General features: G+C 45.5%; 1 protein-coding gene across 2 annotated transcripts in view; it reads right to left on the bottom strand.

Annotated features, from left to right (window-relative positions):
- tmem235 (transmembrane protein 235) overlaps positions 1–13,994 on the bottom strand; it is a 28,559-nt gene extending 14,565 nt beyond the window's left edge. Inside the window, exons 1-3 of one of the 2 annotated variants that reach the window (XM_008104198.3) lie at positions 8,936–13,994; positions 3,479–3,559; positions 2,348–2,485 (exon numbers count right to left, since the gene is read on the bottom strand). In XM_008104198.3, coding sequence (XP_008102405.2) covers positions 2,348–2,485; positions 3,479–3,559; positions 8,936–9,785 — 1,069 coding nt within the window. In that variant the 5' untranslated portion in view covers positions 9,786–13,994. The remainder of the gene's footprint in view (positions 1–2,347; positions 2,486–3,478; positions 3,560–8,935) is intronic. The other variant, XM_008104199.3, reaches the window with a different exon arrangement.
- Between the last annotated feature and the right edge of the window lie 1,664 nt (positions 13,995–15,658).

Below are 15,658 nucleotides of genomic sequence, written 5' to 3'. Positions count from 1 at the left end.
CTCTTCGGGCAGATGCCCATATATAAGATTTCATAAAGATAAAGTGGTGTTGCGCACTGATGTCTCGTTCCTCCCAAAAGTAGTATCTGTGTTTCATACTTCCCAGGAAATAGTCCTTCCAGCCTTTTTCAAAAATCCATCAACAGCACTAGAAAGGAATCTACACATGCTAGATGTTCGAAGAGCGCTGGCTTTTTACATTGACAGAACAGCTGATTTTCGTAAATCTCCAAGATTATTTCTGAAATATCGTGAAGATACTAAGGGTGCACCAGTTTCCACACAACGGCTGTCGGCATGGATTGTAGCTACGATTCGATACGCGTACAAGCTAGCTGGCCGAGAGTTGCCAGAACATGTTAGAGGCCATTCAACGAGATCTATGTCCACCTCAATGGCCTTTATGAAGGGTGTGCCCATGGATGCCGTTTGCCGTGCAGCTGCTTGGTCCAATCCATCAACATTCATCAGACATTACAAGGTTGATGCAGTGTCTCGAGAGGATGCTGTGTTTGGAAGAGCAGTACTTTTTTCTACGGTGGCATGACTCCAGCCAAGGTTAGTAGCTCGCTAATCTACCATATGTGCGTATTTCACAGTTGACCACGATGGAGGAAAGAAAAGGTTGCTTACCTGTAACCGTGTTTCTCCGAGTGGTCACCTGTGAAATTCGCACATCCCCGCCCATCCTCCCCACTGTGTCATGCCTCTTACCTTGCTACTATCGCGGCAGGGAACTGGGCGGCAGCCCCTCAGACTGGCTATATATAGGTCATGGGGTAGAGTGGGCGGGGCTTCCGCTGGGAGAGCTCTAGAAGATTCCGTGAACTGTCAGCATAGGCTGAGGGATACCATATGTGCGAATTTCACAGGTGACCACTCGGAGAAAAACGGTTACAGGTAAGCAACCTTTTCTTTTTTCTGTCTGTGCCCCTGTTCAGAACATCTCACCTCACTTTCTCTCCCTGTGATAATTTGATTTTAATGAATTTGGCTTATTGTGGAAACAATTGATGACAAAGCTTTAGTGGAGATACCTCTTTTCACCATGATAACTCTTGCAGGAGTTAATTTCCCTTCCAAGAGATAGATTTCTCTCACTTCCTGTTGTCTCACTCCCATTCTTAACTGTGAATTGTTTGTAAGTCAGGCATTTGTAACTCAGGGATTATCTGTACTGTACAGGGCCGGTTGGTTATAAGAGGCCGCTGACGCGGCCGCCTCGGGCGCTGGCCGCTAGGGGCGCACGCCAAACCGTTAAAAACAGATAGGCCATTTTGCCCTTAGTCTACAAACTAAGGGCAAAATGGCCTATCTGTGCTGTGCGCATGCGCACAGCCAGATAAGCCATTTTGCCCTTAGTTTGTTGACTAAGGGCAAACTAAGGGCAAAATGGCTTATCTGGCTGTGCGCATGCGCACAGCACAGATAGGCCATTTTGCCCTTAGTTTGTAGACTAAGGGCAAAATGGCCTATCTGTTTTTAACGGTTTGGCGTGCGCCCCTAAAAAAAATATCTCCAGCCGGCCCTGGTACTGTATATGCAATATTTACTTTAAAACCTTAATGATTTTTACTGCTTTAATTGCCATTAAATTGCCATTAAAATTAAATTGCCATTTAATTGCCTCCTCCTTGCCATTTGTGACATTTTTATTTCTTTTACTGATAAGATTTATCTTTGGTTCCATTTCCTCACCCTGGCCAAAGGAAAAGAAGAGACTACATGGAGACTAGCCAAAGTAGATAACAAAGGCTCCTGATGCTAGTGAGCCAGAATGCATCAAATGATAGTCTGTGACCCTTTGAAGTCAGAATAAGTAACCTGAGGATATCCAGATAGTTGTACACTGCAGCTCCCATCAGCATTATAGCGTTGGCTATACTGAGCCAGATGCTGATAGAAGGTGCAATCCAACAGTAGCTGGAGACTATTCATCCATCAACCATTCCATAAAGACTCTTTGTTAAGCCTCTCTGCCAAGCCTCTGGCTGTTGTGCCTCTGTCCTGCTACCTAGGAGAAAAGGAAGAACCACCAATACAGATTTGGTAGTGAAAGAAAATGTGTGTACTTGCTTTCCAGAACAAAAAGGGAGGAAAAATAACAAGGAGTTAGTAATCAGGGAGTAATATCATCAAGGATGTGGCTATCATACAGGGAACCACTGATTGGTCCATTATTCTCAATCTGTTGTAGCCATCCGGCAGCCAGAGCCATTACAAGCTCTAAGTACCAATGCAGGTTCTAGTAAATAATCTCCAGAAGCAAAACCTGATAAAGGATTCAATGGCAGTTTTGACCACTGGGGCACCGCTCCAAGACCCTCCCAGCCATAGGATCACTCACCACCCAGCAGAAAATAGCAGCCTGTGAACTGAAGAAAGCAGGCGCTCCGGGCCAAGGACCCCATGATCCCACAGATCCAGCCAAAAACAATCAAGATGAGGCTGAGCGGCAGCAGGACCACAAAGGCTCGGTGCATGCCTGGCAAAGAGACAAAGGGAAAGGAATTGATTTGCAGAGGGTCAAAGAAGATTCCTGTTACGTTTTATAGAAGATTCCTGTTATGCTTCTTAAAGGCCTGTAGTGTTTTATGTTGAAGGACAAAGCAATCCCACAATCGCCACTCCCAGGTGACAAATGAGAACTCATCTCCAAGCGTAGTTTGAGTTTATAGACCATACTGGCAAATGCCACCTGAATTTCCAACAATGTGGTCACACTAAAAAAAAGGCACGGTTCCAAGCTCAATGTAGCTATACAATGAAGATGATGATGAATAGTTTATTGTACTAGCCATAGGCCATGACATCAATAATGTACGACCTTTATAAGCACTTTCCAATATAAACATTAAAACTTGTTAAAAAATTTAAAACTAGCTCTTTAAAATTATGATAGCAGCAACATAACAATGACAGTGTCTGATTTGTATCATCCCAAACCATCACCATTTCCATTTCTGTCCTCAAGTCTGGATTTTGCTACTTTAGCTCTGATCTTTTGGGCTGCAATTGCAAATGTGGCCACCTTTAGTGTTATATTTTTGGAATAATCTGCTAGCAAGTCACAGATCACAGCAGATTGTTGCCATGCTGCCCTTTCTTCCAAGAGTGTTCCCAGGAGATTTTTCCTAGGATCATTATACAAGGGGCAATGTAGCAGATAGTGTGTTAGATCTTCTTTTCCCCCCGTGCCACAAATGCAAAGTCGTTGGACATGGGGGATCCTTCTGTATCTTCCCTCTAGCCAGTTTGATGGCATTGTTTGGAAGCGCAGAGCTGTGAATGCTTTCCTCAGGACTGCAGACGTTAGGTCTTGAAGATATTGCTGACAATATTGGTCACTCTTTAGTTGGGGATACCAGGTAGAGAAGCCTTGCTGTTTACTAATCTGCAGATTGTCAGCTGCATCCATCTCAAAGATGATTTCCACCACCTCTCAGAGTCCCAAACCTCATAAATGTTCTCTACTCACAGATAAGATGCTGAAGTGACGTGGGGACTTGCCAGCTCTCTATTCCAAATGGGTCAATGAGAGGGATGCAGGCATTCTGCCCTGAGGGAGCAAAAGAGAACCCAGGGCATCAGATCAGAGAGGAGCCTCACTCAAGGCAATGCTAGACTGCTTCCTCCCTAGTGCAGGCAGGATATTCTGCAGCTCAGACACAACAACTGCCCAGAACCTTTCATGGATAAAGAGCTGATGTGAATTGTGTCGAGACAGACAATTGGTATTGACCTGCTATTAGTCCCAAGTGCCGCTTTATGAGAGCAATGCCTAAAGACCTGTTTTTAATCTTGGCAATTTACATGGAGCATTCTAAAAAAAAGTAGGGCTGAGCAAATGTACATCCGGTTTGATTACTTCTTAGGGTTTCACGATGGGCAAGATCCCCTTCTACCTACATTAGTGTCACAGCAGCTAGTTCGCTTCTTTATTATATGTTCCCAGGCAAGATGTCCGAAGTGTCAATTTCAGACATGGGAGAGGAATGTAAGTTGGTCAGGATGCATTCCTGATAAGACATCTGGCCGAATACAGATTACTATTAGTATCCTGAAGGGCTTTGGATCCACCCTTCTCTCCAAACTGAGCAAAGTGATCTGTGTGTGAAGCAAAGACCTTTGCAACTGGAAAAAATACAATGTAGGTTGACAAATTCCATTGTTTCTACCCAAAACTGTATTTTACAGTCAACAAATTCCAACCTCACTTACACAGAAGGTGAGACAGAAAGTAAAAGAGCCCAACTCTGAGACCAGAACAAGGCTCTCTTTCCTATCCCCTTGTCATTTAGCCAGGCCTATAGCTACCCTAAAGGCAACAGATCCCCATCAGATCTTGGAGGCTAAGCAGGGTTAGCCCTGGTTAATACTTGGATGTGAAGCAACCAAGACAAAAGTGATGCTGTAGGCTGGATTTCAGAGGGAGGAACTGATGAACCACCTCTTGAGTATTTATGCCTAGGACAACCCTATTAAATCTGCAAGCTGATAGGCGATTTATCATCATAGAATAATAGAGTTAGAAGAGATCACATGGACCATCTAGGCCAACCCCCTGCCATGTAGGAAATGCACAATCAAAATGTGCCATCCAGCTTCTGTTTAAAAACTTCCAAGGAAGGAGTTACCATCCCACTCTGAGGCAGAGAGTTCCACTGCTAAATACCTCTTACAGTCAGGAAGTTATTCGTAATGTTAAGGTGGAGTCCCCTTTCCTGTCATTTTAACCCATTGCTCTGAGTCCTAATTTCAAGAGCAGCAGAAAACAACCCTGCTCCCACTTCCTTATGACATCCTTTCATATATTTATACATGGCTATCATGTCTCCTCTCAACCTTCTCTTCTGCAGGCTAAACATACCCAGTTCTTTAAGACGCTCCTCATAGGGCATGGTCTCCAGACCTTTGATCATTTTAGTCACCCTCCTCTGGACACCTTCCAGTTTGTCAGTATCTCTTTTAAACTGTGGTGCTCAGAACTGGATACAGTATTCCAGATGAGGTCTGACCAAGGCAGAATAGAAAGGCATCATGACTTCCCTCGATCTAGACACTATACTCCTTTTGATGCAGCCCAAAATCCCATTGGCTTTTTTATCTGCTGCATCACACTGTTGGCTCATGTTCAGCTTGTTGCCCACGAAGACTCTAAGAACTTTCTCACATGGACTGTTGTCGAGCCAAGCATCACTCATGCTGTATCTTTGCATTTCATGTTGTCTGTCTAAGTGTAGTATCTTATATTTGTCCTTGCTGAAATTCATTTAGCTATTTTTGGCCCAGCTCTCTAATCTGTTAAGGTCACTTTGAATTCGGATTCTGTCCTCTGAAATACTGACTATCCCTCCCAATTTGGTGTCATCTACAAACTTGATAAGCATGCCCTCTAGACCTTCATCCAAGTCATTAATAAAGATGTTGAACAGTACTGGGCCCAATGGGTGAAACCTGCAGCACTCCACTAGTCACTTCTTTCCAGAATGAAGAGGAACCATTGGTGAGCACCCTTGGGTTCAGTCACTTGAAGGCACATATGCAAAGGAACCCAGTCATCATACATACCACTGTGGACTACAGAATTCTTGCGAGGCATTGGAGTAAATTCATTTTCATGTCCCTTTGAGAGCCGGAAATGTCTTTGCTCAACTCAGGGCCGGCCGGAGATATTTTTAAATGTTAAGCGGGGGTGCTAAAAAGCGCCCCCGCCACCGGCCCCGCCTCCCACGCCCTGGCCCCGCCCAGCGTGCCCTGGCCCCGCCTCCCACGCTGTGTGGGAGGCGGGGCCAGGGCGAATAGTGCGGGGGGCGGGGCCAGAGTTGGGGCTTCAATCCCCGCGCCCACGCCAAACCGCGACAAGCAGCTAGGCCATTTTGCCCTTAGTCAACAAACTAAGGGCAAAAATGGCCTATCTGTGCTGTGCGCATGCGCACAGCCAGATAAGCCATTTTTGCCCTTAGTTTGTTGACTAAGGGCAAAATGGCCTAGCTGTGCTGTGCGCACGCGCACAGCACAGCTAGGCCATTCGGGCCTTACTTCCTGGTCGCGGCCGCCGATCGCCCGGGCGGCCGGCGGCCGCGACCAGGAAGGGCCAAATGGGCTATCTGCGCTGTGCCCGTGCGCACAGCGCAGATAGCCCATTTGGGCCTTACTTCCTGGTCGCGGCCGCCGGCTGCCCGGGCGATCGGCAGCCGCGACCAGGAAGTAAGGCCATTTTGCCCTTAGTCAACAAACTAAGTTTGTTGACTAAGGGCAAAAGTTTGTTGACTAAGGGCAAAATGGCCTAGGTGTGCTGTGCGCACACGCACAGCACAGCTAGGCCATTCGGGCCTTACTTCCTGGTTGCGGCCGGCGATCGCCCGGGCGATCGCCGGCCGCGACCAGGAAGTAAGGCCCGAATGGCCGTGCTGTGCGCGTGCGCACAGCACACCTAGGCCATTTTGCCCTTAGTCAACAAACTAAGGGCAAAAATGGCTTATCTGGCTGTGCGCATGCGCACAGCACAGATAGGCCATTTTTGCCCTTAGTTTGTTGACTAAGGGCAAAATGGCCTAGCTGCTTGTCGCGGTTTGGCGTGGGCGCGGGGATTGAAGCCCCGCGGGCCCGCGCCAACACCGGAGGCGTCGGTGGCGCTACGGGTCGCTGTCGACGCCTCGACAGCGCCCCTAGCGGCCAGCGCCCGAGGCGGCCGCGTCAGCGGCCTCGTAGTAACAACCGGCCCTGGCTCAACTATCCACTTGGGTTGCATCAAAAAGAGCAGGAACAATGAGGGGTTGGGCTGCTGTGAATTTTCCGGGCTGTATGGCTATGTTCCAGAAGCATTCTCTCCTGACATTTCACCCACATCTATGGCAGGCATCCTCAGAGGTTGTGGGGTTTATGTATCTGTAGAAAGTCCAAGGTAGGAGAAAGAACTCTTGTCTGTTTGAGGCAAGTATTAATGTAGCAATTGGACACCTTGATTAGCATTTAATGGCCTTGCAGCTTAATGAGGGGTTGCTTTGAGGTTTGATATTTCGGACTCCCTTCACTTCTACTCAGTGTTATTCTTCTAAGCTCATTCTCAAAGAAAAAACATTCATCCCAGTTTCTTACTTTTGTGTTCCTTCCCACTTTTGCCCTGCCTTTATGGACGCAATCCTCACCACCACAAGCACATATTCCTGGATCTCCTTGCATACCTTGAATATGCCCCTAGGATGAAGTAATAACAGGGTCAGACATAAAAGGGAGAAAAGGCAAAGTGAGGGAAACAGGCAAAAGGGTGAGGCTAGAGGCAGTTTTTGAGGAACCCGATGTTGGGGGAAGAGACTTCAGGGCAGAGGCAACTGAGAAGCCCTGGCTGTTAAAGGGGAAAACATCCCCAGACAGGGAGGGGACCCCTTGGATCAAGAAGAAAGCAGCAAAGGGGACCAAGTGGGGCAAGGGTCGCCCTTAGCTTTGCAGTTGCATCAAAGGCAGCTCCTGGAGCGAAGAGTACCAACAGCCTACCCTCCGTATCTATGGATTCAGTATCTGCGGCTTTAAAATACATTTTTTAAAAACTCAAAACAAACCTTACTTTGTTATAGAAGTCTTTATGGCCAAAATCACTGGCTTGCTGTGAGTTTCCGGGTTGTATGGCTGTGTTCCATAAATGTTCTTTCCTGAGGTTTCGCCTGCATCTGTGGCAGGTGTCCTCAGAGACTGTGAGTACTGTTGGAAACTAGGCAATTGGGGTTTATATATCTGAGGAATGTTCAGGGTGGGAGAAAGAACTCTTGTCTGCTTGAGGCAAGTGTGGATGTAGCAATTGGCCAGCTTGATTAACACTGAATAGCCTTGCAGCTTCAAAGCCTGGCTGCTTACTACCTGGGGGAATCCTTTGTTGGAAGGTATTAGCTGGCCCTGATTGTTTCATGTCTGGAATTCCTCTGTTTTTTGAGTGGTGTTTTTTATTTACTGTTCTGATTTTCGAGGTTTGTTTTTTTTTTTAATACTGATAGATTTCATACATTGAAATACTGTGGATTTCAATGGCTTCTCTGTGTAGTCTGAGATGGTCGTTAGAGTGGTCCTGCATTTCTGTGTTCTCAAATCATATGCTTTGTCCAGGTTGGTTCATCAAGTGCTCTGCTATGGCTGACTTCTCGGGTTGAAGTAGTCTGCAGTGCCTTTCATGTTCCTTGATTTGCGTCTTAGTGCTGCATTTGGTGGTCCCTATATAGACTAATTCAACCAGAGAAGTCAGCCATAGCAAAGCACTTGATGAACCAACCTGGGCACGGCATATTATTATTTGAGAACGCAGAAATGCTGGACCACTCTAACAACCACCATGTCAAACTACACAGAGAAGCCACTGAAATCCACAAGCATGTGGACAATTTCAACAGAAAGGAGGAAACCATGAACATGAACAAAATCTGGCTGCCAGTATTTTAAAAAACTTGAAAATCAGGACAGTAAATAAAGAATAACACTCTGAAAACAGGGGAATTCCAGACAAGAAACAATCAGGGGCTGCTAATACCTCCCAAGAAAGGATTCCCCCAGGCAGGATGTCACCAAGCTTTGAAGCTGCAAAGCTATTCAGTGCTAATCAAGGGGGGTCAAATGCAGCATTCACACTTTCCTCAGACAGACAAAGAGTTCTTTCTCCCACCCTGGACCTTCCACAGATATATAAACCCCACTTGAAAGTTTCCAACAACCTGAGGATGCCTGCCATAGATGTGAGAGCAACATCAGGGGGAGGGGGGGGGGAGGCTTCTGGAACATGGCCATACAGCCCGGAAAAACTTGCTTTTTGCCATTTATATAAGGGACTTGAACACCCGCGGATTGGGGTAAGCATGCACGAAGATGCCTGGACCCAAATGCACCCACCCGTAGCTTTTTGCGCAGCAGGAGAGTCTGGCTCTTCTAAGCCCGCAGGCTCCTTCCTTACCTTCGCAGAGGCGCCAGAGCCCCGAGTGGGAGCCCAGCCTCTCGGCCTCGCCTGCGCTGCGGTTGCCGCCCTCGCGGTCCACGCGGAGCAGGTACCAGTAGTCGGTGCCCAGGGAGGCGGCCAGGAGGGCGAAGCTCAGCGCCCCGCACAGCCCCGCGCCCAAGCACAGCGCCCCGGGAGGCACCGCCGCCTTGCCCCGCGCCACAGGAGGGCCCGTCACCCCCATCATCATCGTCGTCTCCCCTGCCTGCCCGTCCGCCTGCCCGCCCGCCCGCCTGCCTCCGGGCGGGGGGCCTGGAAGAAAAGTAGCAGCAAGTGGCAGCCAAACGGGAAACGCCCCCTCCTTGCCAGCCTCAGGAGGAGGAGGAAGAGGAGGAGGAGGAGAGCAGGTTGTGCGCCTCCGCCCTGCCCACCTTGACTTGTGAGCATGCAGCTCCATTGTAGCACGAAGGCAGGCAGGCGCCACTTCTGCTGCTCTGGAATCCAGTCCCCTTGGGCAGGCAGGGCTCGAGCCCGCCAGGGTTCCATAGCGCAGTTCAGCGGGGACCAAAGCTGTAGATGCAAGAAGAACCTTTCCCTTGGGTTGTTGTGTGTTTTCCGGGCCGTAGGGCCATGTTCCAGAGGTATTCTCTCCTGACGTTTCGCCCTCATCTGTGGCAGGCAGCCTCAGAGGTTGTGACGTATATGGAGAAACTAAGCAAGGAAGGTTTATATACAGTAGAGTCTCACTTATCCAACACTCGCTTATCCAAGGTTCTGAATTATCCAACGCATTTTTGTAGTTAATGTTTTCAATACATCGTGATATTTTGGTGCTAAATTCGAAAATACAGTAATTACTACATAGCATTACTGCGTATTGAACTACTTTTTCTGTCAAATTTGTTGTATAACATGTTTTGGTGCTTAATTTGTAAAATCATAACCTAATTTAATGTACAATAGGCTTTTTCTTAATCTCTCCTTATTATCCAACATATTCGCTTATCCAACGTTCTGCCATTTATGTTGGATAAGCGAAACTCTACTGTATCTGTGAAAGGTCCAGGGTGAGAGAAAGAACTCTTGTCAGTTGGAGACCAGTGTGAATGTTGTAATTAACCACCTTGATTAGCACTGAATAGCCTAGGAAGCTTCATCTCCTGGCTTCTTCTTGCCTTGGGGAATCCTTTGTTCAGAGTCCTTAGCTGTTGGATTGATTTATGTCTGGAATTCCTCTGTTTTCAGAGTGTTGTTCCTTATTTTGGAGTTTTTTAAATACTGGTAGCCAGATTTTGTTCATTTTCATGGTTTCCTCCTTTCTGTTGAAATTGTCTACATGCTCGTGGATTTCAATGGTTTCTCTGTGTCTGACATAATAGTTGTTAAATTGGTCCAGAATCATAGAATAGTAGAGTTGGAAGAGACCTCATGGGCCATCCAGTCCAACCCCCTGCCAAGAAGCAGGAAATCGCATTCAAAGCAGCCCCAACAGATGGCCATCCAGCCTCTGTTTAAAAGCCTCCAAAGAAGGAGCCTCCACCACAGTCCGGGGGAGAGAGTTCCACTGCCGAACAGCCCTCACAGTGAGGAAGTTCTTCCTGATGTTCAGGTGGAATCTCCTTTCCTGTAGTTTGAAGCCATTGTTCCGCGTCCTAGTCTGCAGGGCAGCAGGAAACAAGCTTGCTCCCTCCTCCCTATGACTTCCCCTCACATATTTATACATGGCTATCATGTCTCCTCTCAGGCTTCTCTTCTGCAAGCTAAACATGCCCAGCTCTTTAAGCCTCTCCTCATAGGGCTTGTTCTCCAGAGCCTTAAACATTTCAGTCACCCTCCTCTGGACGCTTTCCAGCTTGTCAACATCTCCCTTCAATTGCGGTGCCCAGAATTGGACACAGTATTCCAGGTGTGGTCTGATCAAGGCAGAATAGAGGGGTAGCATGACTTCCCTGGATCTAGACACTATTCCCCTATTGATGCAGGGCAGAATCCCGTTGGCTTTTTTCGCTGCCGCATCACATTGTTGGCTCATGTTTAACTTGTTGTTCACAAGGACTCCAAGGTCTTTTTCATACACACTGCTGTCAAGCCAGGCGTCCCCATTCTGTATCATTGCATTCCATTTTTTCTGCCGAAATGAAGTATCTTGCATTTGTCCCTGTTGAACTTCATTTTGTTAGTTTCGGCCCATCTCTCTAGTCTGTCAAGATCGTTTTGAATTCTGCTCCTGTCTTCTGGAGTGTTGGCTATCCTTCCCAGTTTGGTGTCATCTGCAAACTTGATAATTGTGCCTTCTAACCCTTCGTCTAAGTCGTTAATAAAGATGTTGAACAGAACCAGGCCCAGGATGGAACCCTGCGGCACTCCACTCTTGACTTCTTTCCTAGATGAAGACGACGCATTGGTGAGCACCCTTTGGGTTTGTTCGCTTAGCCAATTACAGATCCACCTAACCGTAGTTTTGTCTAGCCCACATTTTACTAGTTTGTTTGCCAGAAGGTCGTGGGGGACTTTGTCGAAGGCCTTACTGAAACCCAGGTACGCTACATCCACAGCATTCCCTGTATCGACCCAACTCGTAACTCTGTCGAAAAAAGAGATCAGATTAGTCTGGCATGACTTGTTTTTGGTAAATCCGTGTTGGCTATTAGCAATGACTGCATTTGTTTCTAGATGTTCGCAGACCACTTCCTTAATGATCTTTTCCAGGATCTTGCCTGGTATCGACGTGAGGCTGACCAGACAGTAATTGTTTGGGTCGTTCTTTTTTCCCTTCTTTTAGATAGGGACCACATTCGCCCTCCTCCAATCTGCTGGGACTTCTGTTCTCCAAGAACTCTCGAAGATAATTGCCAGTGGTTCTGAAATAACCTCAGCTAGTTCCTTCAATTCTCTTGGATGTAGCTGATCTGGCCCTGGGGACTTGAATTCGTTTAGAGCGGCCAGGTGTTCCTGGACAACTTGTTTCCCTATTTGGGGTTGGATTTCCCCTAATCCTTCGTCCATTTCATGTTGCTGAGGTTGAAGATGGCTTTCTTTTTGTGAGAAGACCGAGGCAAAGAAGGCATTAAGTAGTTCTGCCTTTTCCCTGTCCCCTGTCACCATCACCCCATCTTCTCCTCGCAGAGGCCCTATTGCCTCCTTGTTCTTTCTTTTTCTACCAACAGAGGCAAAAAAGCCCTTTTTGTTGTTTTTAATGTCCCTGGCAAGCCTGAGCTCATGTTGCGCTTTAGCCTTGCAAACCTTTTCCCTACAGGAGTTGGCTATACGTTTGAATTCTTCTTTGGTGATTTCTCCCCTTTTCCACTTCTTGTGCATGTCTCTTTTGAGTCTTAGCCCGGTTAGAAGTTCTTTAGACATCCATTCTGGCTTCTTCGCACTTGTCTTGTTTTTTTTTCCTTTGTTGGCACTGTTTGCATTTGCACCTTGAGTATTTCACTTTTACAAAACTCCCATCCATCCTTAACTCCCTTGTCTTTTAATATTGGCGTCCATGGAATGCTGCTCAGTATTTCCTTCATTTTTTGGAAGTCAGCTCTCTTAAAGTCCAGAATGCGTGTTTGACTTGTCTTAGTTTCAGCCTTTCTTTGTATCGCAAACTGCACGAGCACATGGTCACTTGCCCCTAAGGATCCAACCACTTCAACTGTATTGATCAGGTCAGCTCCAGTTCCCCATGCAAGGACATGAGAGAAGCCTCCCACAGGTTGATAAAACATCAACCATCCAGGTGTCCCCTGGGCAACATCTTTGCAGACAGCCAATTCTCTCACACCAGAAGTGACTTGCAGTTTCTTGTCGCTCCTGAAACGAAAAAAAAAAAAAGGATCAGCACTAGACCATGGCAGGGCACAACGTATGAGAACAAAGGGGCAGAAAGTGAGAGTCCCCTTTGGACTGATGTGGTTTCCTCTCCCAAGAGAATAATTTTTTACCTTCTACCAGCTGTGTTTCCTTGGTTTTTTTTTAAGTGTTCAACACTAGAGATCCTGTCAAACACTCTTTTCAGTCTCAGATTTTAACCCTGCAGGGTATTGGTAACAGATTCCCTGGCCAATTCCAAACTTTCTGGTGAGTTTTTCTTAATACACTTTTTCTGGCTTAATGCATGCTGCCGTGCACATTGGAGGTGTATGTTTTGTGGACACCCTAGCCTCCAGCCAGCTTCGAACCGCATTATAGTGTCTGTGAGGATCTGCCCATAGACTTGTTCAGGTAGTAGTTTCCTCCTTTGCTAGTTTACTTAATCCAGCATCTACAGTTCTCCTCCTTCTCTTCTGCTTCCTTTTCTTAAGGACTCTTCTGCTTTGTCCTTTTCCATTTTGTCTTTACAACCATCATGTCAACAGGCTTAGGCTAAGAATGACTGGCCTTGGGACATTCAGTGACTTTGATTGTTGAAAAAGGACCCTGAGCCTGTTTCCTTTGTATCTCAAGCACAACATTCTTTAACATCCCACACCACCCTTTATTTAAGAGTCACAGCTTTTATTTAGGACATTAGGAACGCTGGCTAACCCACTTGTATTTTATGGCTGCTACGATACATCTTAAATGAACACTGGTGTCAGCCATTTTAATGTAATTATATCTAAATTGCTTTTAGGATATATGTTGTAATGTTTTACTCATGTTTTAGTTTACTATGTCTGATTGGATTGTTTTTGATTATTTTCATCTCAATGTTTAATTTTTTGTTGTAAGTTTACTGTAGTTATTGTGCATTATCTTGTATTATTTTGATGTGTTTGTACTCATTTGAGGCATTGAATGTTTGCCTTTTTGTTTTGTGTCTGTAAACTGCCCTGAGTCCCTTCGAGGGAGAGGGCAATCTAGAAATAAAATATTATGTTTTGTTATACTTTATTACTAAGTTGAAGTAATCATGCATTTTCCACTCCTTCCCACCTTTCAAGCCTTGGTCTTTGTAAAACATTATGTGCAATCTAGCGGCAACCCATGCAAATCAAGAATCACCCAGTCACAGCTCAACATTTTGATTCCTGAGACAAAAAGTCCTCACCCTGACCCATAGAATAAGCAAACTCAATATAATAGATATTCTCTCTGCCTTTTAATGACATCCCAAAATGTATTGAAGGGAGCCCCACCCTGGGTCTAATAGTATTGGCTGGCCCCATCAAGAAAGACAGCAGCTATCTCCCCTCCATGCCAGAAAGCACAGTTCACTATTCTTTCTGCAATTACTCTGGGGGTTCAATATGGCTTCAACGCTGAGTGAAAGCAGGGACTTAATGTGTCTGGAAAAACACATGCACACTACCCACTCATTGTCAGCACTCAGCAAGGAGTCTAACCTCCAAAGAGGAAAGTTAAGGCACATCTTGTTCAACAGAAATTAATAATTTATCCCATCATCTTTGCAAGATTCTGTGAATTTCACCGAGTCTCCCTGTGTGATTAATCACCTACAATGGCATGAACACTGCGAAAACACTCTTCTCCACAGCAGGATCATGTGCAGAAGTCAGCTCCCACCAGATGGGGATGGTCGGCGCAAGGAACTCCCCGTTTCCTAATGCTTTTTCTCTACAAGTAACTAGCAAAAATGCTTCAAAAAATTAGAGGAGTAAATTACATTTCGGACTAGACCATGAAAATAAACCTGACCAGCTAATTAGTTGCCACAAACAAAAGCATTGCATTTCTCAAAAACAATTTCAACTATTCCATGGTTGTAAACAGCTTGCAATGATTTTATTGATTAGCTTAGTGTTGGCTGTTTTAATGTTTTCTAGGGGGCATTTCAGACCTCTCATTAGATGTTCTCGTAGTCCTCAAAAAGGACTGGAAAGATGCATGCTTCCACTTGTAGCTTTGTTATCTAGTTCGTTTGGGTTCTTGTTATCACACAAATATCTTGATTTCATTGATTGGTAAATATTGAAAAATACAGATTTGCTGGGGCTATAGGTGAGAGATAGGATCAAATGTAAGTGGGGCCTAATGCAGTTCTTATCCATTTGCACATTTTCTCCAAACATACGAAATACTGTTCAATTTTATGTGTCTATTCGGGAATAAATTTCAGTACAACAGTTTCCCATCCAGCTCAGATTTAAATAATCTAAGTCTACACCCTGTTTCTGTCAGAAGACCCACTGTTGAGACGTTAAATATAGGGTGCAATTTTTGTACTCATCAAATCAAAAATCTACTTTAGCTATATAATTGTAAGATTGCTAGTCTCTTTTGTAACCTTTTTTTAGGAGCCATCAAAAGTAGCATAACCATGTGATGAATTTCAAAATTACACATTTCCTTGTTTTGTATTTTGTTTATTCGGAAAATGTTCTCAATTCTTTTAAAAGACAGTGAAGCTAGCATCTATCACACTTTGTGGCAATGAATGTTAGCAGTTAATTATGCATTGCATGAAGCATTGCTTTGTTTACCCTGAACATACTGACAGTTTCATTAATAACTGGAAGGTATGCTGTTTTGAAAAAGAATAGATTGTCTGTTCACATCATTTGAACGACCTGTGACTTCACCAGCCCTCCTTAGGAAGATAGAATGTCCTCTCAGTGATCATTGCACAGTAAAGCTTTATGCCCATCTGAGAGAGAATGCCCCACTGACATCAGTAAATAAACACATGCTAAGCTTTCTTTGAGTTGTCTATTCTCAAAAAGGCAATTTGCACATCACTGATTCACATAATGCATTAATAATGCCTGGCGATTTGTTTTCCATCTCTCTCGTAGTTCCTAGAAATGA

This window comes from Anolis carolinensis, chromosome 2 (assembly GCF_035594765.1).
Source record: "Anolis carolinensis isolate JA03-04 chromosome 2, rAnoCar3.1.pri, whole genome shotgun sequence".
Taxonomy (NCBI): Eukaryota; Metazoa; Chordata; class Lepidosauria; order Squamata; family Dactyloidae; genus Anolis; species Anolis carolinensis.
Note: the sequence above shows the minus strand (reverse complement) of the source record. Positions and strands in the feature narration are given on the sequence as shown.